Source organism: Photinus pyralis, unplaced genomic scaffold, assembly GCF_008802855.1.
Source record: "Photinus pyralis isolate 1611_PpyrPB1 unplaced genomic scaffold, Ppyr1.3 Ppyr1.4_LG9, whole genome shotgun sequence".
NCBI lineage: Eukaryota > Metazoa > Arthropoda > Insecta > Coleoptera > Lampyridae > Photinus > Photinus pyralis.
In genome coordinates this window covers 7,982,464-8,005,317 of record NW_022170878.1, presented here as the reverse complement: position 1 = coordinate 8,005,317, position 22,854 = coordinate 7,982,464, and the positions used below count along the sequence as shown (strand labels likewise).

Below are 22,854 nucleotides of genomic sequence, written 5' to 3'. Positions count from 1 at the left end.
AAGTGCCGAGCGAGTCGAAGGCGTGTTAGTACAAACTCTAACCTCAAACCTATAACCTCAATCCTATAACCCCCAACCTATAACCTAAACCTATAACCTCAAACCTATTACCTCAAACCTATAACCTCAAACGTATAACCTCAAAGCTATAACCTCAAATCTATAACCTCAAACATTTAAGCTATGACCTCTAACTTAACATTTAAACTCGAAACTCCAAGTTTTAAATATTTTAAATTTTGACTCTTGAATCCCACACCGGGCTGCTAATTAGAACACTACTTATAGTGCTTACAAAAACCATGCTATGAGTTAACTACCACTTCAAACCTCAAATTTAAAATTTCAAGCAGCAAACCACGTAAATCTAACCTTAAATGTAGATATTTGAGCCTTGTAATTTCAGACTCGACTCTCACGTTCCTGACTTCAGGATTTAGAACCAATACGCCAGTCCACAAGCCTTAGACCCGAAAAACAGGGTTCGAGGTGCTAGACTTTAAGACTTAGGAATATTGCCCTATGCCCCAAACCTGACCGTGGCATACTTCAAGCATGAACCGTAAAACTCTAGACGTTAAACGTTGACTTTTGGGTCTCAAGCCTCACTTCTCAAACTTTAAACCTCAAACCTCAAATATCATGTCGAATGACGATGTCGGCTCAAATTTAACGACGAGTTTTATGCAAAGTTCTGATGAGGTAAGTGAGACCTCTAACCTCAAAGTCCTAGTCTCCCTCTCAAACCTGTAATCTCAAACTTCTAAGTTGAAACATTTGTCCGTAAGCCGCTAACCTCAAATTTGAGAAAAATTTAACCTCAAACGTATGTCCTCAAATCCCTAACTTTACACCACTAACCTAAGACTTTTAACCGTATGCTTCGAAGCTTAAATCTCTACCCTCTGACCTCAAAGCCCTAACCCCAAACCTATTACTTGATACTTATGACCTTAATGAGTATAACCTCAAGCCTACGATCTCAAGCTTACGAGCTCAAACACTTTATTTTAAACATGTACCTAACCTCTAACCTGAAACTGCTAACCTCAAACATCAAACTGTTATTCCAAAACTTCCAACTTCTATGTTTTAACCTCAAAATTCTAACCTCTAACCTCAAACCTTTAACCACAAACTTTTAGCCTCAAACCTCCAATTTTAAACCTTTAACCATAAAACTGTAACACTAATATCATAATAGCAATCCGTGGTGTTGATATAAAATTTCGAAATGGGGCGAATAGAAAAACAATAAAATACTTAGGCTTTCCCTATAGATTACCCTTGAATCAATGAAGAAGGTATTAGTATTTTATTGCTTTAACATTTAATTTCAAATCAGTCAACAATCCCAATCTCTTAACCTCAAGATTCTAAATTCAAACGTCTAACCTCTGACCTCAAAACCCTTACCCCAAACTTCTGACGTGAAACCTTTGGCCTCAAGCCTATAACCTCACACCTATTACCTCAAATCGATGACCTCAAACCTCTAACATCAAAAATCTAACCTCGGACCTTACATATCCAACAAAGCTGCTAACTTCAAATGTCAAATTTCCTTCATTCTTTTCTTCTAAACATTAACCTCAAACCTTTAACCTCGAACCTTCAACCGTCAACCTCTAACTTCCAACTTTAACCTCAAAGATTTAACCTCAAACCTCTACACTTAAACGTATAACCTCAATCACCTAAATTCAAACAATAAACCGCAATCCTCAAACATTTAATCTTAAACTTCTAAACTTAAACCCCTCAAGCAAAACCTTTGGAATAAAGACAGTTGCTGTATTGAAACCACTTGTTGAATCCCTATACACATTTAAATTTTTGGAGCTTCAGGGAATTGAGGTTACCAAGTCACCAAACTTAGGTCAAAACTTAAACTTCAAACCCTAAACCCCAGTTCCAAACCTCGAACCACAACCATCAACCTTTAAGTCCGAAGCCTTTTCCATTTTTCTACTTTTTTCAGAATTAAACCTCGATCCTCGAGCCTTTAGACCCAAAACCCCAGTCAGAAGCGTTAGATTCAAAAACCAAGTTTTTATAATCTTGAGGTTTATCAACGAGGTCCCGTGCCATACCTCACCGCGGCACGGCTTTAATATCAACCCTCAAAACCTTGGCCTTTGACCCTCAATTCTCATTCCTGAAATATTAATCCTCAGGTCTCAAATATGGTACCTCATAACTCAAACCTTACATTTTGAGTAGCTTACTTCGATACTTGCCTCAAACCCTGTGGCCTTAAACTTAACGCCGCAATTCTCAGGACTCAGTCTTAGTCTTAGGGTTTATAATCTACCCCTACTCCACGTGTCTTGCCTCAACCTTAGATCATAAAATCTTCAATGTCAAACCTCAACCCTTGGACCTTAAACTTTGAAGGATTTCAGGGTTTTGTTACTTTTCGCAAGCAATTCGCACATTTTGATTATTTTAGGATTCGAACTTTATGTCCTTTTTTTTAAATATCCAGTTAAGTCTTAAATTGTAGTATTGATGGGTAGGCCACCTATATGCTGCTATTATGTGACAGTGGTCCTCTATCTTTTTATGGGGCGTCACAAGACTTTCCATGCTATTTAAATTTTCCAGCGTTGTCACTTCACTAAAATCTTAAAGGCTTTTGATTTGCTTGGGGCCTTTGAGTTCTTAAGAGCCCTGAGATTTATACTTTTGGGTTTTATAACTTTTCAGACCCTGGAGAGATCTTAAAATGTCTGGTAGCAAAAAAAAAACATTTATAAAACCACTATACAAATCCCTAGAAATGCAAATGATAAAATATCACTTTCATCAGTGAATGGTGGAAATTGGAAACGACTACAAAGACGATTTTAATAAAAACGTCCAGCTAAAGCCCCTATTATTTCATAATACTTTGCTATGACTTCATTTAATCCCCGGCCAAAGCTCTTCGCTGCTCTTCATTTTCATTAAGTAAACGTTATGATCCAGAAAAGTCCGACAGATAAAGGAAATTACTTTCGAAATGTTAAAAAAAACAGGCGATTTTAATTAACAATCTAGAAAAACGCTTCGTCTATCAAATATTAATCTAACGGTCTCGTCGGACTGCGTTTCGTTCGCGGCAGATGTATCCTGAAAGGGTTGTTAATTAAAGGTTATTGTCGAATCGCGTAATTAACCCCGATATATAAATATCCATAATTTAGACGTAAACGTGATGGAAATTTTCTAATAAAAGTAAATCGCGTTTACTCGGCGGGAGATCGACGAAACAATTTCGAAAACGGCGGTAACGTTTTCAATTAATCAAAGCAGGACTTAAACGAGATTAAAGTGGGACGCCCCGCGGGGAAACTAAAGGAAACAGAATTAAAACATAATTATGCCGAATTCGACATTAAATCTTGGTAGTTCTTGAAATGACACGGTTTTTGAAAATTATCGACGTTTTTAGTTTTTTAGGAGTTTGGTGATCGGGGCGTTTCTGGTAAGTTGTGAGTTTCTTTAGGTTCATGAAGTTATTATATTTTGAGGTTTCGAGACACTGGAAGGTTTCTCAGATCGGGTTGTGCCTGGGAGTATTGAGGTTCAAGTTGCAAATCTTTGAAACTCATCAAAGATTTGAGGTTTTTGAGGAAATTTCACGTTCTTGAGCAAAAGCTTTTGATGTTTTTCAGGATTTTACAATTTCATTGGAGTAAGGGACCCGTGAAGTGTTTTAGGTTATTCAGCTTCTTGAAGATCTTGACTTGTTTGGTCTGCAGAGATTTTCTGGTACATTTGTTGCACTTGACTTTTGTCCTTGAGGATCTTAATAGAGATTCTTGAGGTTTTTGAGGTTCTACTTCTTGGTGCTTCCTAAATTCTGGATACTCCTCAAGTTCTTGGTGTCATTAACCCCTTGCGTCCTTTAACACTTTTGATTTGCGTTAATTTGTCAAAACTTAAAAACTTAAGATCCAAGAGAGGGATTCTTGAAATTCGCGAACCTTTTTTTGGAGCTTAACGTGCCTTAATTATTTACTTCAGGTTGTCGCAGTTCTATGAGGTTCTGTAAGTGATTCGGTTTTGCGCCATTTCGAGCTCTAAAAATTGTTAATGTTGGAGCTGTCGCCGTGCCTGAAGCACGCACGTTTTTCACCGATATCTCCTCATTTAGAGAGAACGTGGTCGACTCGTCTTTTTGGCGTCACCTCGTCGCAGATGCTCGTTAGATATGCCTCCAAATCTTCCTCGACCCAATCTCGTTGCGGCAGCGGTTCGCCCAACCTCTCTTGTAGTAGCTCCGCGATAATTTTGTTCAGTACTGACCGGGCTTTTCCCACTCACTTCTCCCCCGGAGGAGGATGTCGCAGTTCCTCGATTTTCCTTTGATTTTGATTTTATTCGTGGCTTCGACGCGATGCGTGACAGTTCTCGGACGTGGTCACTAACTTCGTGGGGTTGCTTGGATTGCTCCTAGGGTTTTAAGTACTTCAACCGTTTTGATTTTTGTGATGTGACGAGGCACTGTGTCTTGCGAATTTTGATTCATGAAGTCGATAGAGTTCTTAAGATTTTTGTTACACTTGAAATCCCTAGCTCCCTTTGAAGCTCTTATAATTCATGAAACCCTCGCAGTTTGTAGAAAATGGAGGTATGAAGTTTGAAGTTTTTGAATTTATTCTATTTCCATCTGCAAAAAAATTCATTTCAAACAGCGATTATATTACTGTAAGTTCTAAATTCCCAACTTGGGTTATGAATAAATGAAGTAATGCAATAATTTTCTCTACAGAGTGTCCCATTAATAATGGTCCCATAGGTCTTGTTGGAAAGTGCTCTCTTTGTGGACTTCGTGGAGATTTTACATGAATAGTCTTTTTAGTAAATGTGATGAGTGGTAGAGGGCGCAATGTGACATTAACATAAACTTTGTAGGTTTTTGAAAATGGAACGATATAATTATTATATGATATCAAATAAGATGAAAAAGTGAGAATATCAGCGAAAACCGCATTTTGATATCTGTTTTCTAAGCGGAGATATGGCGAAAATACGAACATTTACAAATTTTAATTGCAATATTTATATTCATCCAAGGTGGATTTGAAACAAAAGAAAAACCTGTCAAACTTTATCACAGTCTGTAGCACCCTTTCATTAATCAAGGGGAAGTATTTGTTCATGGCTGTCCTCTAGCGGCGAAACTAGAAACTTGAAAATAATTTCCAGCGATTTCTCTTGGTCTCTTTTGTTGACAAAAATTTTTTTCCCGAAGCTGTTCAATTAACGGTTCCATAGATAAGGCCTGTGACCATTTAATGGGACACCCTGTACATACGGAAGTTTTTTATAGCTCTTAATAGGGTGTTTGATTTTTTTGATGTCCTTGATTTGGGGGAAACTTTGAATTTCTTGAAATATTTAAGGCATTTGGGAGGCTTGAGGTTTTTGAGCATATACTTGCAGTTTTAGGGGGTTTTGAGTATCAAATGTTTATGAACATTATAAGATAAGATAAATACTTTTATTCTCTACCAGAGAGGTGTTGAATAATTCAAAAAATTTACAAACATTATAAACAAGTGTAAACAAACAACAAGAAAATATAAATATACATGTACAGTTAAAAATTAATAAATACTAAACTAGGTACGTAAACTCCTGGAAAACATCAAAGAATTCGTTTAAAGAATAAAAAACAAAGGAATTAAGTCGCATTCTTAGCGTTTTTTTAAACAAATCAAGTGAAGGAATTGACCTTATACCCTGAGGAATGCAATTGTATATCTTCACAGCTATTACTATATGTGAATTATTAATAATTGAAGATTTAGCTATTGGTATTCTAATGAGTTGAGCATGTCTTGTACTGTAAGCATGACAGTCGGAGTTACGTTTAAACAAGTGAAGGTTACAGTGTACATATTGGCAGGATTAGTTTAAATTTAAATAATTTTGACTAAAATTACCTTTAATTTGTATTACGTTAGCAATAACATGGTGGAGTTCATTACATATTTGATTCGTTGAATGCTTATGAACACAAAATGTTTTTAAATTTCCAATTGTTTAAATATTTACTTTGGGAACAAGGTATCAAATGGAATTTTTGAAAAAACAACATTTGCCTCCTTTAGGAACGCAGCAGAATAAATCCCAACGGCCTTTTGTATTTCGTCCATAGATATAGCCTCCCAGTGTTCGTCAAATTTTTTCGTTAGCAAACTTGCCGCCTCCGGTTTGTCTTGGGAGGTAAAGGTAAAGGTGACCTTTTCGTCCTTGATGTCGATTATTTTGATGTCCTTCGCCTCCAGGTATCTCTCTCCACCGACGGTTTGCGGCGATCCGCTAAATTTGACCGTCATCGACTTGTTAACTGGAATATGCTATTTAAGTGAACTTGGCCATGAAGTGTGCCTACATACCTATATTAACGCTGCATTGTCCGGCGCTGCTGGCGTCGACACCGCCGAAGAGGGCGCCCTCAAATTCGTAGTCAGAAGTTACTTGTACCTTTCCGGTTAACGCCTTTATGACAATCAAAAAGCTGTCGTCGGTGATTTGGGCACTGTAATTGGAAGTTATAAAATGGCCCCATGGTGTGGGTGTGGGGGGAAGGAGGCTTACGTGACTTCTTCAATTTGACTGAACACGAAACCGTAGACCTTGATGTTGGTGTAGACCTGGTCAAAGTGCGTTGGAGGCACAGCATTAATCACGAATTTTGGAAGCGTGAACGGCTCGAGGGACGGGAGACCATATTCGGTTACTCCTAAAATGTCACGTTAATTACAGTGGACGACTTGCTGTCAGTACCGTCTTTCAAAACAGGAAGCGCATTTAGGATTGCCGATTTGAGGCAGCTGTTGATATCAGGATCTGAGCGCGAGCACACTTGGAATTTTGCTGAAATGATCACATGCAATAGTTAATAAGGCAACTGCCATACTTACTGATAAGTTGAGCATTGCAGAAAATTATATTCAGCGCAAACACTAGGGTGATGAACCCGATCATTTTGGAAAGCAAATTGGGCGAAGGAGAACTCCGGTCAACTTTATGTACCCAGAAATTGATTAATTTTAATAATTTGTAATTGTGTGCAAACCATTAGTACCATTACAGTATTATACGTATAATTATTATGTAAGGCACATGCATTCAATTATATTGGTTGCCATTAGACATTTCCCATGGTTGAATATCATGTGAACCTCTGAAGTTAATGCATAAATAATATCAAAAAGATAACCATATTTCTTCCTGAAAGTACAACTGTATGCAAATTTTATTGCAAAGCGTCACCGACGCGCAAAGGTTGGTATATTACAGGTTGCCTCGTAACTGTCGACCAATAGCAATCGAGGCGCGAATACGTCACTGGTATCCCACTATTTAAACGAAGTAATAAATGCATGCAGCCATACAGCTGGAAAATTTGATACGATTTGATGCGTAGCTATTGTTTACAGTTCTTTGATGATGTTTGAATCGTTTAACTAGTGAAACACAAATATTCAGTTTTATATTTTAAAATTTAGTAATTATAAATCGTTATATAATACAGTCAATCTTCTGATGTACCAGTGTTTACCGTGAAAGATAAACAGCTTCATCTAACAATCCATCGCGTGGTCACATTTTTCTTCTAATTCTCTTGACGTACTTTATATCGTCTCTGCACTTACTTTTCGATTTGTAGAGGAGACAGGCGGTATAATAGCAACGAGACCATATGATCCTCCTGCTTTGGTCAGTTTTAAACACGTTCATCTTCTGCCGGCCGGCAAGCATTAAATAAGATGTATATAGGTTCCATCAAAAAATTTGACCGGTGTCTTATTTTTCCCTAAAGCATCATTTTCTTTCATTCTCCGTAAATATCGTGACCGCCTATCGGCAATGTCTCTACGTTCCATCAGTAATTGTCGTTTTTTGTGGCATATTTTTTTGTATTTAAACCCGATTTTTAATAAATATCTTCTTAGTGTTTCCCAATGTTCCAATCTTCCCAATTTTCTCCTTCATTTTATTAACTAAACTAATGATCGTAGAGACTTTTTTACCGATCATGTAAATTTCACTCTTCAAGAGGCCAAAAATCAGAATTATCCAATGTTATTTTGTTGGAAATCCGGCAAATCCCATTTTGCTGTTTCCTTGAAGGACATTTCAATGTCCTATCCTCGGTAAGTTTGGCTTCGTTTCTACAGAATAACAATAAGTATTTATTTCAGAAGAACATTACCTAATTTAGTTATGAGTTTTATTGATTTGCCGTCACAGCAGCAGCTAGCTCTGTAGCCTTTTCCAAAGGAAATGTCCACATACTGGCAGTTTTCTGGTTTGTCAAAGAATTCCACGACCCTTTTAATAATATTTCTAGGTTCTGAATACACAGGTATTACAGGAGGTTCAATATTTATAACCTACGCGTATGTTACATCTGTCACATAAGCGGTAATGACAAGATAACGAAATTTGAGTGGCTACCAGTGACGTGACTAGCAGACGACTGGATCCCCATTTTTGCAGTTACGAGGCAACCTGTAATATACTAACCTTGATACAGGTACACACTGTATGTACATATGTGAACCTTCTGTACCAAACATACTCGTAGTATGTACGTGTATTACACAGAATTTGTACAATGGACGTCCGTTGTAGGTCCAAATGTGAACGATATGGACAGTTTACGTACTATACTATGGACCCATTCAAAGTAGGTACATTCCTTGCATGTACCTGTCGTTTTGTTGCATTGGATTAAATATAAAACATCGGCTACTTAGAATACGATATCTCAAAAACTGTTTAAAAAACCGGACTATAATAGAATAACAAAACAGTAACAAAAAATTCTTCCTTTCGTTTGGTTTTTTGAACCATTTCTTTTTTGAATCTGTCTTGGGAAATGTTTTTGAATGTCTGCATCCCAGCTTCTAAAAACAAAAATTGTATTAATGGTGCCCAGGTTAACACATTAATAATATGCTTTAATACTGGGTCATTACTGGGTAAAACCTAAACTTCTTATACTAAATACGACATTTATAAACTTGCCTTACGTTTTAAAAAATATCTATTATAATTATATATGTATACTTATTAGATATCACATATACGCTGTTGAGATAACACAATTCTTAAAGGAAAAAGAAACGTTAATCACGTACTGTCAACGAAACGTTAATCCATATATCTTTAGATAGGTATATGCGTTAATCACGTAAGTTAAGCATTTTGAAAAAATAAAGTACTAACGGGCGATCAAAAATGAGTTGCTGACGAGTCGCCTTTGGAAGTTTAAGCTAAGTACGATTTCTCATGTAAACAAAAATTCCAAAAATGACTCGACAGCAACTCATTTTTGATCGCATAGTATAATGTTATGGCACTACGCAGCCGCGTGTATAGGTGTATTCAAATTCATCCGTGCCTAGGGAATGCAATCCCGCAGTAAAATTTCAATCCCGGTATTTGCGGGATCGTTATATATCAATCCCACGCCATCTCGGTATTTGCGGGATCCCGCATATTGTTAAATGTATTGGGAAATAAGCAATTTTGTGTGGTTAACCGAATATTCTCGAACAAAACACATCGTATTTCGCGGAAAGGATGCGTCACATCCACTTTCATTTCTTATCGTCGGTGACCAATCTTTTATGACGGCTCCATGTTTATCTGGATTTCTAGAAAATTCACTACAATATTCCCATACATCAACCACTGTACTACTAAAGTTATTATAAACAATCGACGAATTCGACATAATATGAATACCGGTACATACGTTTAAATAGTTGCAAAATAAATCAAATTCGCACTCACTGCCTGTTCAGTGTTCAGTGTTCAAGAAAGTGAATACATACAAGTTAACGCGTAATTATGGCATAAACCGCAACAAGAAAAAAGTGCGAAATAATCTTAGATCATTATAGATCAAAATTATGGGTACTCTGTGATTAGATCATATATACATAGATTAATAGATATAGTCTTCCATTTGCTTTCAATAAGGAGGATTTGTGCCAACATACCTAACAAAGACAGAGATATATTTTACACCGTACGCAGAACAACGCACAGGCGCAGTAGCATCCAAATGTAAGCAGCGTGCACACGTGTCGGCGATATGGACACGGTCGGCGTAGTTTCCGTCGGTGAAGTGACCCTAGTCGCCGATATGGACCGTTAAAATATGCAACCTCTAGTACCTACAGGATTAAAGTTGCATGAATTATTTTTACATACAAATCCCCCTCCACCCTCGATATAAAAATCGACCGGTTTTTGGATTTTCGTTAATATTGCAGCGAACATTCCAGTATTTTCTATAGACAGCGAGGCGCCATGAAAGAAGAGTCATCGGCGATAAGGAACGAAGGCGGCTGTGACGAAATTCTTCCTAGAAATATTACGTGTTTGTGCGAGAATATTCTGAAACGAGCTTGAGAACGCGAGAACATTGTAGGGTGCTAAGGAGTAACATGAAGTAAAAACAGATAAGTGAAATGTAGGGGAAGCGAATGGATGGATCTACTTTGTCTGATATTTCGAAAAGATCATCTGAATACGATGAATAAGAATAGGTACATGGATATTTCTGATCTTCTGTGATTGACTGAAAGGGACTCGAGGATTAATTTTTGCAATTTAGAGATACGGACAGGGTTTTCCAACTCACGGGACCGCATTAGGGCACATATTTTTTTACATTCAAGCGTTTAGAAAATTTACGAACCATTTTTGTGTTTTCCAAGTAAAATAAGGGTTCATCAACACGAATCGTTCTTAGTTTTATTCTCGGTTTTATTTCTTTAAATTAGCGGTTTACCTTTACCCCATCTAGAATAAAACCACATGGACCACTCCCCCTACTAAGAGTTTGAGTCCTTTACAACTTTTTCGGGAAGAATAAAGCGATTCTTTGTTATTAAAATATATATTTTTTATTCAAAGATTAAACTGAAATCTTTAGACTGATGTAACTATTGTAACGTTAGGTAGGTACCTACATATACCATTACCTAACATAAGATAGGTACCTATCTCACTTCTGCATTAAATATGTTCTGATAAATTTGCACTTTGAAATCCAAAGTTATCGAATTCAGCAGAAGACACAACTCCCAACAAGCCAAATTAAATCTAAATGGAATCCAACTAGAATCAGTTGACCACCTTAAACTCTTAGGAATAACAATTGATAAACGCCTCACTTGGAAACACCAGATACAGAATACAAAGGGTGAATGTCTAAAGCGAATAAATCTAATCAAGTCTCTAGCACACCACCAATGGGGGGCGGAAGAAGGGATGCTGCTAAGAATATACAGAGCTTTGATCCGTTCGAAATTAGACTATGGAAGTATATTGTACACGTCAGCCAGCCCATCTCAACTAAAATCTATTGATACTGTGCAAAATACAGCCCTACGAATTTGCTTCGGTGCATTCAAATCCAGCCCCTCTGAAAGCATATATGTAGAATCCTCTGACCCCCCCCCCCTATTTATTAGAAAACGGCGTCTTCTACAATCATACTTCGCGCGAATCTCTGCACATCCTACCCATCCCGTTTATAAATTAATACATTCCACTGAACTAGTACCCACAAACAGACCGAGAACACCACAATCCATTATCCAAATCCTGCAATCTATACCAAATAACAATATCCATCTCACAAATACAACTCCCATCAAACTCTCAAATACTCCGCCATGGGTAAAATTGCTACCCAACTTAGACACCAGTTTTACTGTCCATAACAAGGAAACACCTGCTCCGTGCCTTAAAGCTTTCTTCAACGAAATAATAAACAGACATTCCTTTGACAAAACTCTTTATACTGATGCGTCCAAGGAAGAACATGGCGTTAGCAGTGCAATCACCACAACTAATACAATCGTGTCAACCCACCGACTTCCCGAAACCTGCAGCATTTACACTGCCGAACTACACGGCATCCTAAAAGCACTACAAAGCTTAACGCACACCAACAAATCCGTAAGCATATGTACCGACTCACTCTCATCTTTCCAACCCATAAAGAACATCTACACACAAAACCTGATTGTCCAAGATATTCACGAGGTATGCCATAGACTGACGTCCAATGGAACTGGGGTCACTATAATCTGGCTTCCGTCACATACCGGCATAAAAGGCAACGAAAATGCAGACAAATCCGCAAAACAAGCTCGATCATCTGACACGACCATCGAAAAATTGCAGTTGGCGTACGATCTAAAATCTCTCATCAGACGAGACAGCCTAAAAACATGGCAGCAGCACTGAAATAGGCTAAACACGAAACTGCACCAAATCCAAGTCAACGTAACTTCCTACCAAAATACCACCAATGTCAAGAAGAGACAAAATCGTCATAAGAACACTCAGAATAGGCCACTCTCACCTCTCGCATGGTTACCTAATGGCATCCGAAAATCCTCAGTCTGCGAACACTGCAACACCAGATTAACAATAAGCCATGTCCTGTTAGAATGTCGCCGTTACAGTACCGCTCGACTGGACCACCACCTTAGTGAATCACTCCAGAACATCCTAAGCAACCAGATCTACGATGTAATAAACTTTCTGAAATCAACAAACTTGTACAAGTGCATCTGATGTAAATCCACTGTATTTACCTGTACCCGCTATATACGTGTGAAAAAAAAATTGCTATACCTACGTATTCTATTCTTTACACTACGGTAGGTATTAGGTACCTAACTGAATACTGGAGTACAAAAAATTCTCCAGTAATGTTTGTGGTGGCGGTTGCACACGCAAGATGCATGCATCATTATTAGTGTCACAAATGTATAAACCGGAAGTAGCTTTGGGAGGCTAAATACGTATTATGGTAACTATTGTCTTGCCGAATTCTGTCGGATTCTTCCCAATGAGAAGACGCCTTTTTACTGTATCATGTATCAGTGTATCTGTATCATCTTCTTTGGGTTACGAACTTTGGTCCTGTTGCTTGAAAGCACGTAACCAAGGAACCCTCAGGTTGCTCAGCATGGGACTATGCAGTGTATTTGTGAATACCGTTTTACATGTTTATATTCCAGTTTTACTTTCCACCTCTTATTAGCTTTAATCTTCATGTAATGGATGTTCATAATCTTATCGTTATCTACCGAATATCTTTACTGGGTAGACAAAAGACTTAATATGTAGGTAAACATGCGTTACGGATTACGCTTTAACAGAAGACATGCAATGAAATTATATAGTGTACTTACACCGTACAGTAAGTACTTATATTTCGGTCAGTGATTACCGAGGTGATTACGTAGGTAGTTCAATAATATCTAATACAAATACATATCTGAATATTAATTCGTATCCCTTTTTACGGAAGCACACAAGAAGAACATGTACGTTTCACACGCCATGTAAGTCGCTACCTATAAATCATATCAACTCATGTAAAAATGTACCATTTAAGATCAATAACTCGACTAAGAATGTCCTCAAATTACCTTAATGTATTGTTGCTGCTAGTGAGTAGTTGTGCGGCGAAAAATGAAGAGGCATATGAACAGATAATAAATAAAGTGCTAAAGCAGTGCTCGTCAAATTCAAATGTGCCGTCTTGTTTAGCCGATAGAGTTGCTTCGGTTGTGGAATACTACGCTACCGTTGACATTCCAATCTTCAGTGGGCTGACTTTGAGTAAAATTAAGGAACCTGAAGAAGTGCCAAGAACGAGGTCTCTACAAGACGGATTTTCGCGACTTGCAAATGCCATGGATGTCTTTGTTGATACGCATTCGATTACTTTGGGTTTTGAATTGAGCGGTGAAGATGGCAGACAGGCTCGTCAGAAAGGCGGAAAGAAAGGAACAGGAGGAATGCGCTATATAATGTTAGCGTTATTTGGAATGTATGGCATTGTTGGATCGTTCGTTACGAAAGCAGCAGCTCTAATGGCCGGAAAAGCGCTCGTGGTATCTAAATTAGCGTTAGTGATTGCCAGTGTGGTTGGTTTGAAGAAGTTGATCGAATCAGGCGATAGGCATTCAAGCGTGAAAGTATACGCCCATAGTGCCTATGATGAACATGATAGAAATATCGATGAAAATTCTCACAAATTTTTCAGAACTGTGTAGAAAGTAATTAAACATATCTTTAGGTACTTATTTAATTATATTAATTAAATGTTGTAGGGAAATGCCAAGTAGGTATCTACTTTATAATTAAGTAAGAAGAATTGGCAGGAATTTGAATTATTGACTGCCTCCTGTACTAAGGCTATGGGATGAAGTCTTTCCTTTTTTTGACAATACCTAATAGCACAGATATATGCAATATCTGTGGTAATAGATACAATAATATTTATATAATCTGTATTAATTTATTGATACATATATGTACAAATTAATGTTTTCTGTGTCTAAATGTTTTGCTGCCTCTTAATTGTGATGTTTTTTTAAAATGGCGACCGTGTGTTAAAAGTGTAGACTTAATTAGTTTTGATAGGTACTTTGGAAGTTACTCGTTTTTGAGTTTATTTGCGTATTTTTCACAAAAATTGGCAAGCGCGATTATTATTATTAAAAATATTCTACATTAAATCCTGCATGAGCTTGAAAAAAATTGCTCTTGTTCTAAAACTCCAGAGTAATTTAATATTTAATAATTTATTTTATATATAAGAGTGTAAAGTTAAAATAACATTACAAGAGACAATTACATATATAAAAAATAATAGTATCTACCCACAAAAGCAGGGCTCCAAGCATGCTTACACCGAATCAATACTAATATTAATACTTTCACACATATGTACTCGACATACAAAAAATAAAAATTAAAAAAAATGTGATAAATATAAAAATAATGACTGTTTAATGCTCAGCTAAAGCATAATGACAATTTTTTTTAATCCGGCCTCGCCGGAAATAATCGAAAATGTTTAGAACACCCTGTATATATTTTTATTTTTAAATACCTACACAATAAAAAACCACAATTAAAAAAACTAGCAATAATCGAAAACACAGAAAAAGTTTGGCTTCGACTTCGTCGGTCTTTCGCCATTTAGCTTACATATATTTTTTAAATTTCTTTGAACAGTTCTTTATTTTTAATTAATGAAATTAGTTCTTTTATGCTTTGCTATTCCTATTTTACTCATCTCTCAACACTTCTTTCACAGGCATTTCTTTCTAAGCCTTGATTATGTCTTGTATTCTCGTACACGGGGCAATCCAAAAGTATATGCTGTACTGTATATGGAGCATCGCATGTGGCACACATCCTCTTTCCAGATTTACCCAGCACATTGAGATGACAAATTCGGTAATGCTGTATACACTGTGTCCAAGATAAGTATGTCTATCATGTGGATCTCCGAAACCATAGAAGATATGACGATGGTCAAATTAGAGAGTTATTATCACGCCTTAAAGAAAACAAAAAAATTCAGATTACTTCCGAACATATGCCAGGAAAACCGAAATTTGGGGATTATTTTTTCTGATGTTATTTGAACAGATACAAAAAATAAAAACTACTTTCTTATTGCCACTTTTTGCGGTCTACAAGACACCGTTGAGAGAATTTCAATACAACGTTTCGTTTCGGAGAAATCATTATCAACTTTATTTTGTTATATAGTCAGTAAAAAAGTACACACAAGAAAATGACAGACATCCTGAAATTCAAAATTTCAAATCTCCCACACAAATTCAAACTTAAATTTACCTCAACAAAATGGCAGATATCTTGGAATTTAAAAGGTCAAATCTCCCACATAAATTCAAACTTACCGCTACAAAATGGGCAACATCCGCAAATTCACAAATTTAAATCTCCCGTACTTACATGACAAAATGGCGGACATCCGGAAATTTATAAATTCAAATCTCCCGCATAAATTCAAATTTACCGCCACAAAATGGCGCAGCCAATCATAGCGAGCTTAGCTTCCCCGTCGTTTTCATGGAAACAATATTGTATTTTGGTCTGAACTTCATTTTATTTCGTGCTCTGCCTCTCATTTTTAATAAGAATGATGTCTTTGGAATGTACAATGATTTTTTTCACTTTATCTACACTTAGCATTTAGACCTATCGTCTGCTCTAAGATACACAAATAAGCATCATTAAATCTAATACAAAACACATTGATTTCAAATTCGAAAACCATGATCGAAATTGTGTTCAGTCTAAATTATTAACCTAATTAACGTTACAAATAATTGAAAATTGACACATACAGGGTGATCCAATACTATTTGCACTGTAAGCAGCTAAAGCGTCCGCATGACGTAATTTACACAACAATATATCATTGTATAAATATACAATGCATATATAATGTAATTCCAACTCGTATTTTTGATTCGTCGGAATACACAGTGCGTAAATTTTAACTCTGAACATACAATTCTCCTATGTTTAATTCTTAAATACACAAATCAAGTAGCGCTTAACCAATGTTTCATCTTTTCTAAATGTTTTCAATAGACTCAATATCTGAATTATTTATTAAATTAACATTATTAATTATATTCTTAATAAAATACAAAAGAAGAAAAAATGGAAATCTTACAGACCTATTTCAACAATAACAGGATTTATTTGCTATTAAATATCTCGATAAGCAAATTCCGTCAATTGGCATAATTCACAATTAGCATTGAAAAATTTCATGTTGATGGACTGATGGTTGAATTGTTAATGAACATTACACCAGAAATAGAACTTGTCGTGTTTTAATTGGAGAAATGAACTCGAATATTTTAGCGTGCATAAGAGGAACAAAATTCATACATGTCCGTATTGAATTCGACATTCACAGCAAAAAAGTAAAATTCCACTAACTGAAAAAACATTTTAAAACCACTTTAAAGATAGTTTTACAATTAATAAGTCGAATGTGCTAAACAAATCGGTCGAATAGGTATCTAAAATATCTATTAAAGCAGCTCGCCCATATAAGCAACCGGTCGCTGCGACCAGTCGCGTGAAACAGGTTTCATCAAACCAACTTATGTCCATTTGTCCAACCTTTTTGGAGTTTGAATGATGCCATCGTCCGATGAAGATTTTGTGGTGGGCAGTGGCGTAGCGTAGCACGTTGGCGCCCGGGGCGCGATCAGGGCGTGCCTCCCTGCGATTTTGGGGGGGGGGGGGGGTGTCGCCTTACAATAAAGACAGGCAGGTAGAAAACAGCGTATTTTTCTATTTTTTTTGTAATGCGGTAAAAAGGATATACACAAAACTGCTTTTGAAATCGAACCCATAGATGCGCAAGAATCAAAGAAGATAATGGTGTTTGAATTGCTTCATAGACATCGCATTTAAAAGATTGGAGTATTGAGAACAGAAGTCTCTTCGTGATTTTCTCCTCAGTTTTGTCAGATAAAGCATCTTCAAGTTGCTTAAAAAATCAAAATTTAACTATTTTCAAAAGTTCCCCGGGGTATTATTGGCAGGTATGACGCTGCCGCCCCTACTAAAGTGGCGCCCGGGTCGGATCGCCCCTCCGCCCCCCCCTACGCTACGCCACTGGTGGTGGGCTCTTCTATTTAAGGTGAAGAAAAAGCGGTTTCGTCAAAATCCAAAATAGGTTGCAATCGCAATTGCACACCATTAGTAGCTATAGGTAAAACAGCGTTCGCAACTGGTTTCATGGTTGGGCGCAACTGGTTTCATTTGTTTCGTTGCGCAAATGGACGAATCGCCTAAGTTTCTTTTGTGTTACAGTTGTTAAATTTGTTGGTAAGGTGGGTAGCATAACTGTCAGGCATTAAGAAGTGAACATAGGAGATTTCTATGTTCGGAGATAAAATTTACGCATTGTATAAACGCGTGTAATTGGGCAATTTCTCAACGAGTTCTCTGTAGCGCATGCGAAGGTGAAGTTTTCGAGTCATGTGTAGATTCATGTTGAAACAGTGGGAGTAGAATGATTAGTAAAGAGTGCAAGAATAGAGTAAAGAAGTCAACTACTTCCAAATTTGAACTTTTACAATAGGAAATACCCTGTTTTTACTTGCGTGGATTACATAAATTAGGGTAGATTTTGCCGCTATGGCCGGGATTGTGAGGCCATTTCTATTCAAATTTGCGAAAAACTAGTAGACACAATGAAAATGACAGATACAGACAATTTTGACAAGGTTGAAACGGCAGGTATTATGGGTTGCCTAGAGTTCAGGGGTATTTTTCACCGCAGTCATAATTATTTTGCATTACTTAAATTTTGTATTCTTTTCGCACCCTTTACGTATTTAGTAAACAACATTTTTGGTAAAGGTCTGGCTTATGTTTTGCTACAGATCGATGTTTGTCTTCTTTTCTACCCCGAATTTCTGCACTAGTTTCATCTTGCCGTCGTAGTTCTTGAAGGAATTCAAAATATATGTAGGTATCTTAATTCCCTATTGTGAAAATTCGATACAACATGATAACTACATTTTATCCAAACGTATGGTTCGGATTTCCCGTTCTTCGTACATGACAAGCACATTTATTTGCGGTTTCTGTATTAAGCTTAAAATAAGTGGAATTCTGGGAACGTATAAAGCGCTATTCAGCGTTCAATTACGTTCTGTTAAAATTTAATTTGTACCGACGAAATGTAACTTTGTTTTGTGCAGTAAGCCGCAGGGAGATGATTCGTTGCTGGGCAGATATAACGCACGTAGATAGAACACTTTAATATAATTTCCAGTTGCGCGCGGTTTTGTTCAATCCCCTCGGAATTTCCCACGTGCGTGTATGTCTGCCAATTTTCCATCAGAATTATTTCCTATTGCGATTATGGAATTTTCGTTAGACGCTCCTAAAGGGTGGTTAGTTACCTTTGAAGATCGCTGACCACGACATTCTTCGCGTTGCGTTTGTGCGTTTGAATTTGAAATGTATCCAATTTTAATGTTTGTGTTGGCATTTCTTTTACATATTTTCTCAAAATTACTAATTTTATGTTTACGCTGAAAGGTGAAGTATGTCAACAACTATTATGTCTTGTAATCTATTTTAAACTGTCAAATTTCCGTATAATTATGACCTACTAGATAATGCGTCTTCTTTCCCATGCGCCTTTGTTCATTTGGTATTGATTCTGTATAATGAAGACATTGTATTCAGATCTGATTATCATTAGTGGTTGTGTTACTCGGTACTTTCGTTTATTCAAGCGACCTGTTGCGGTAGGCACCTGTAGTTTCGATTAAGGCAAATTTTATCCACTACGTACATTAACTACTGTTTAGATATAGGCGAATTATGTAAGAATCCTTGTTACATTTTGTTTAGGCAATAAAACGATTTATGTAGGTACTTACTTAGGGTCAAATGCACTGTCAAATATGATCTGGGCTTATCTTGAAATCCATTAGAACGCTTGTTGCTGCAACAGTTGCCAAGGAGCTTAAACTCTTGGTTTAACCAAAGAGTAAAGTATTCTTTGGTTTAACTTTGATGGTATGGCGGACCGTAAATGTGGTCAATAACAATGTAACGTGTGTGAAGTTGGCTTGAGATTCGTATCCTTTTCACCTTTTCACCTACCTTTCAAGTCGAAACGACGACCGTTTCGCGGTACTTTTGAATCTCGGTAGCAGTCGGCTCGATACGGATGATACGAATGAACTCATATGTTGTGTAATTGGTTGTTGGGACGTGAGACACAATCGGGAGGGGAATTGAATAAAATGTTAAAATGCAGGTTTTTGTGTGTAAGAAAGGACAAGAACAAATAAATATATTACGCACACAACAAGGCGATACCTGGGGAAAACCTTCTTCGAGACAAAAACCCTGCATAGCCCACACAAATACATAAAATAAATAACTTACGGAAACAATATGCAGGAGAAAATACAAATAAAACATCTCATTGTACGATAAAATTTGACTATAGAATCAAATGCAGTAAACCAACCAGACCGAGACACAAGAGGCATCATAAATATATACAAGTGGAAAATATGACCAATCGATTCAATATAAAAACACACTACACGAATCTACGATCAATTTAGGCAAAACTCATAAAATGGTAACTTGCACACAAAAAACATCAGGGAACAGTTGAACTGTTGTATTAGGACAGGTACTTACTTATTTCATGGAGTTAAATTGAAGCATACAGATTGACAGCACACTGATAATCAGCTTCCCTGGATTAATGCTAAAGAAACAATATGAAGGAATAATCACATGTACCTACGGTATAACAAACCAACTTGATTTAGTTGTGACGTGAAATGCACTGGTTAATAGTTACTACAAGAAAGAACAAACAAAATAAACGCCGTCAAAAACGAAAACGTTGCACGATTGATGTATACCGAGCGTATTGTACTTTTGTTTCAAATGCAAATGTGTGTTACTTAATCGTAGGGTAAAGTTTGAGCACTTGAAGATAGAGAATTCCTAAATTATGTTTATGTTTAGGTATAGTCTCGTTTTTTTCTTTAGTTGTCTTCACCGTTTTTAGCGCATTTTCCAACTCATGTTGTCAACTTTCTTATTCATAGAGATATTTTTTGAAATTTTCACCACAAATTCTTCTAGTAAAGGCATATCGCATATTTTAAACATCAGGTGTCATAACTTATTTTCCTTTGCACACATAAATAGTCCGCTATGTGACCCTTCAGGAAGCACTAATCAATACATTGAAAGTATGAGATCTAACTTAACAGTATTTTGTTTAAGAATAATTGATATTAAGTTAATTTGTGTCTTGCCGTGTGGGGATGGTGCTCTATTTTAATGGCCAATGTCCACAATGGTATTCGAAATCTTGAGGGACCCATTGCGGCCATTCGCTGCAATTGTGCATTGAACAATTTTCCAAATCGTACCCCAATGTTGATAAGAAAACAAGCAGTGCATTTGCAAGACGGAGTCAACAGGAAGGTGGACTGTTTTAAATGAAGAAGTTGCTAAATAACATTCAACAAAAAATAGAATAAAGTCCTAAAAATTGTATTGCACAACTATCCGCCCAAACAGATACTTACAGCAGAAAATCCGTACATGTTTATTAAAACACCTCTACATCACCAAAAGGTTGGCATTTGGGTAACTACATCAAGAAGGAGGATAAGGGGACTTTCTTGAGTTTCTTCCCTGAGTTTCTTTTTTCTTCTTTTACAATTCACGTAAGCGGAAACAGGGCCGTAGCCAGATTAGTTACTAAGAGCGGGCAAATTAATCTTCAGAGCGGGCAGGCGAAATATTAATAATTTGATGTGTTCAGCTGAAGAAATTCGTTTTTGGCGCAATCCACGAAAGTGGAGCGCTTATGCTTTCACATTTCTGCCTGTCTGCGTGTCGTTCAGTACTATAGCTTAGGGCTTAGGGCTTTAGGCCTCGTATCGACTATCAAAAATTACATTTGTCATTCATCCACGTGTCGAAATTGGTCAAAATTTTGTTGAGAAAAAGATCAAACTCAGTTGCTCTATGACCAAGAAATGATACATGTCTATTTTTGGTGACAAAAGAAATATATTTATCCAAAGGATGTCAAAATCGTTATTTATGCATAGATTTTCTTGGGAAATTCAATTGCGCAATGCTCAAGAAGTGGTTCATGTAAAATCGTTACTTGTGTACCGATTTTCTTGGGAAGAAGAACTCGTATCGATTTCTGGTTTTCGCTATAAGAAAGCTTATGGCTCCAAATGGACAACTATCAAGAATTAATTTTAGTATCCATCACTTTATTGCCTAATATGGATCTAAATCCTTATTTATGCACCAATTTTTTTGGGAAAAAGACTAAACTCGATTGCTCGATGCCCAAGAAATGTGTGTATCGTATCGACTTAAAAAGTTGGAGGTCATTTGTAGATCTCTCCTCGGATCTCTCTTATGCTTACTATGTATTGCAGGTGGTAGAAAAGATAATAAAATGATAATAATACAGGGTGGGTTTTTTCCATTGTCACCATAGGGACCTCGTAAACCGTACGAGATGCAAAGTCGCTTAAATGGGCAAAGTTACGCACACTTTCATGCTGATTAATTTTCCCTTTCAAAGTTTCTTGTAGTTCTACAAATAGCGAACTTCTGGCCAAAAAAAAAGAAAAATGTCGTTTTCGAAGAAGCGCTTGCGTTATTTAATAATAGAAAACTATTAAATCCATCTTTCAACCTAAAACATCTTAATTAATATCGCCACTTAAAATGGTTGAAGTTTTTATCTCTTGTTGTGTTAATTTTTTTAAGAAATTTTGATTGTACGGGGTGTCAATATTAAAACTTGCAGTCAGCCATATTTTCCAAACTAAAGAAGATATTGAAAATCGCGCAAAACCGTTTCGGGGGTAACGAGGGGGAACCAGAATGACGTTATGAGTGACAACTTCCCACCCCCTTAACCCCTCAGCACCCCCTCTTCAAAAATCCTAAATGGTAGCCCCATACTTGTGACACATCGTTGGAAAGCTACTGAAAAATGCTTTTCCCAGTAGTTCCAATAAAGTCCAATATTTGATTAAGAAATTTAAAAAAAAATTAATATGCCAGAGGGGGTGCTGGGGGTTAAGGGGGTGGGGGGTTGTCACTCATAGCGTCATTCTGGTTCCCCTCTATACATCTGAAACGACTGTGCGCGATTTTCAATATCTTCTTTAGTTTGGAAAATATGGCCGACTGCAAGTTTTAAAATTGACAACCTGTATATGAGCATGCTACATTGTGTTATTTAAAGCAAATTTTAAGAGCGGACAAAGTGGGTCCCAAGAGCGGGCTTAGCTCTCTCTTGCCCCCGTCTGGCTACGGCCCTGAGCGGAAATGGTTAAGCTCTCTCGTGTGGAAATTTATATATTATTTAAACCTATTTTCTGACACAAGCTATCAATTATTTCAACGCTTACTTGATAAACATTT

General features: G+C 36.9%; 3 protein-coding genes across 6 annotated transcripts in view; 1 reads left to right on the top strand and 2 right to left on the bottom strand.

The window, feature by feature from the left end:
* The window catches only part of LOC116180612 (sex peptide receptor-like), a 561,029-nt gene that overhangs the window by 432,098 nt on the left and 106,077 nt on the right, over positions 1-22,854 (bottom strand). The gene's annotated exons all lie outside the window — the stretch shown is intronic.
* LOC116180618 (protein takeout-like) lies at positions 6,031-7,061 on the bottom strand. The gene is made up of 5 exons (XM_031500701.1): positions 6,921-7,061; positions 6,784-6,873; positions 6,595-6,739; positions 6,393-6,535; positions 6,031-6,343 (listed from the first exon to the last, which is right to left on the bottom strand). Exons 1-5 carry the CDS (start codon positions 6,982-6,984, stop codon positions 6,045-6,047), a joined length of 741 nt encoding a protein of 246 aa, XP_031356561.1. The 5' UTR covers positions 6,985-7,061; the 3' UTR covers positions 6,031-6,044.
* On the top strand, positions 13,458-14,102 carry LOC116180764. Its single transcript, XM_031500888.1, has one exon. The coding sequence runs from the start codon at positions 13,458-13,460 to the stop codon at positions 14,100-14,102; it is 645 nt and encodes a 214-aa protein (XP_031356748.1).

Excerpts from the sequence above, each read along its gene's own strand:
- LOC116180618 (XM_031500701.1), bottom strand. The coding sequence starts at position 6,984 with ATGATCGGGTTCATCACCCTAGTGTTTGCGCTGAATATAATTTTCTGC. Across the intron at positions 6,874-6,920 it reads CTGCAATGCTCAACTTATCA|CAAAATTCCAAGTGTGCTCG; the intron begins GTAAGTATGGCA and ends TGATCATTTCAG. Across the intron at positions 6,740-6,783 it reads GCTTCCTGTTTTGAAAGACG|GAGTAACCGAATATGGTCTC; the intron begins GTACTGACAGCA and ends GTGACATTTTAG.
- LOC116180764 (XM_031500888.1), top strand. The coding sequence starts at position 13,458 with ATGTCCTCAAATTACCTTAATGTATTGTTGCTGCTAGTGAGTAGTTGT.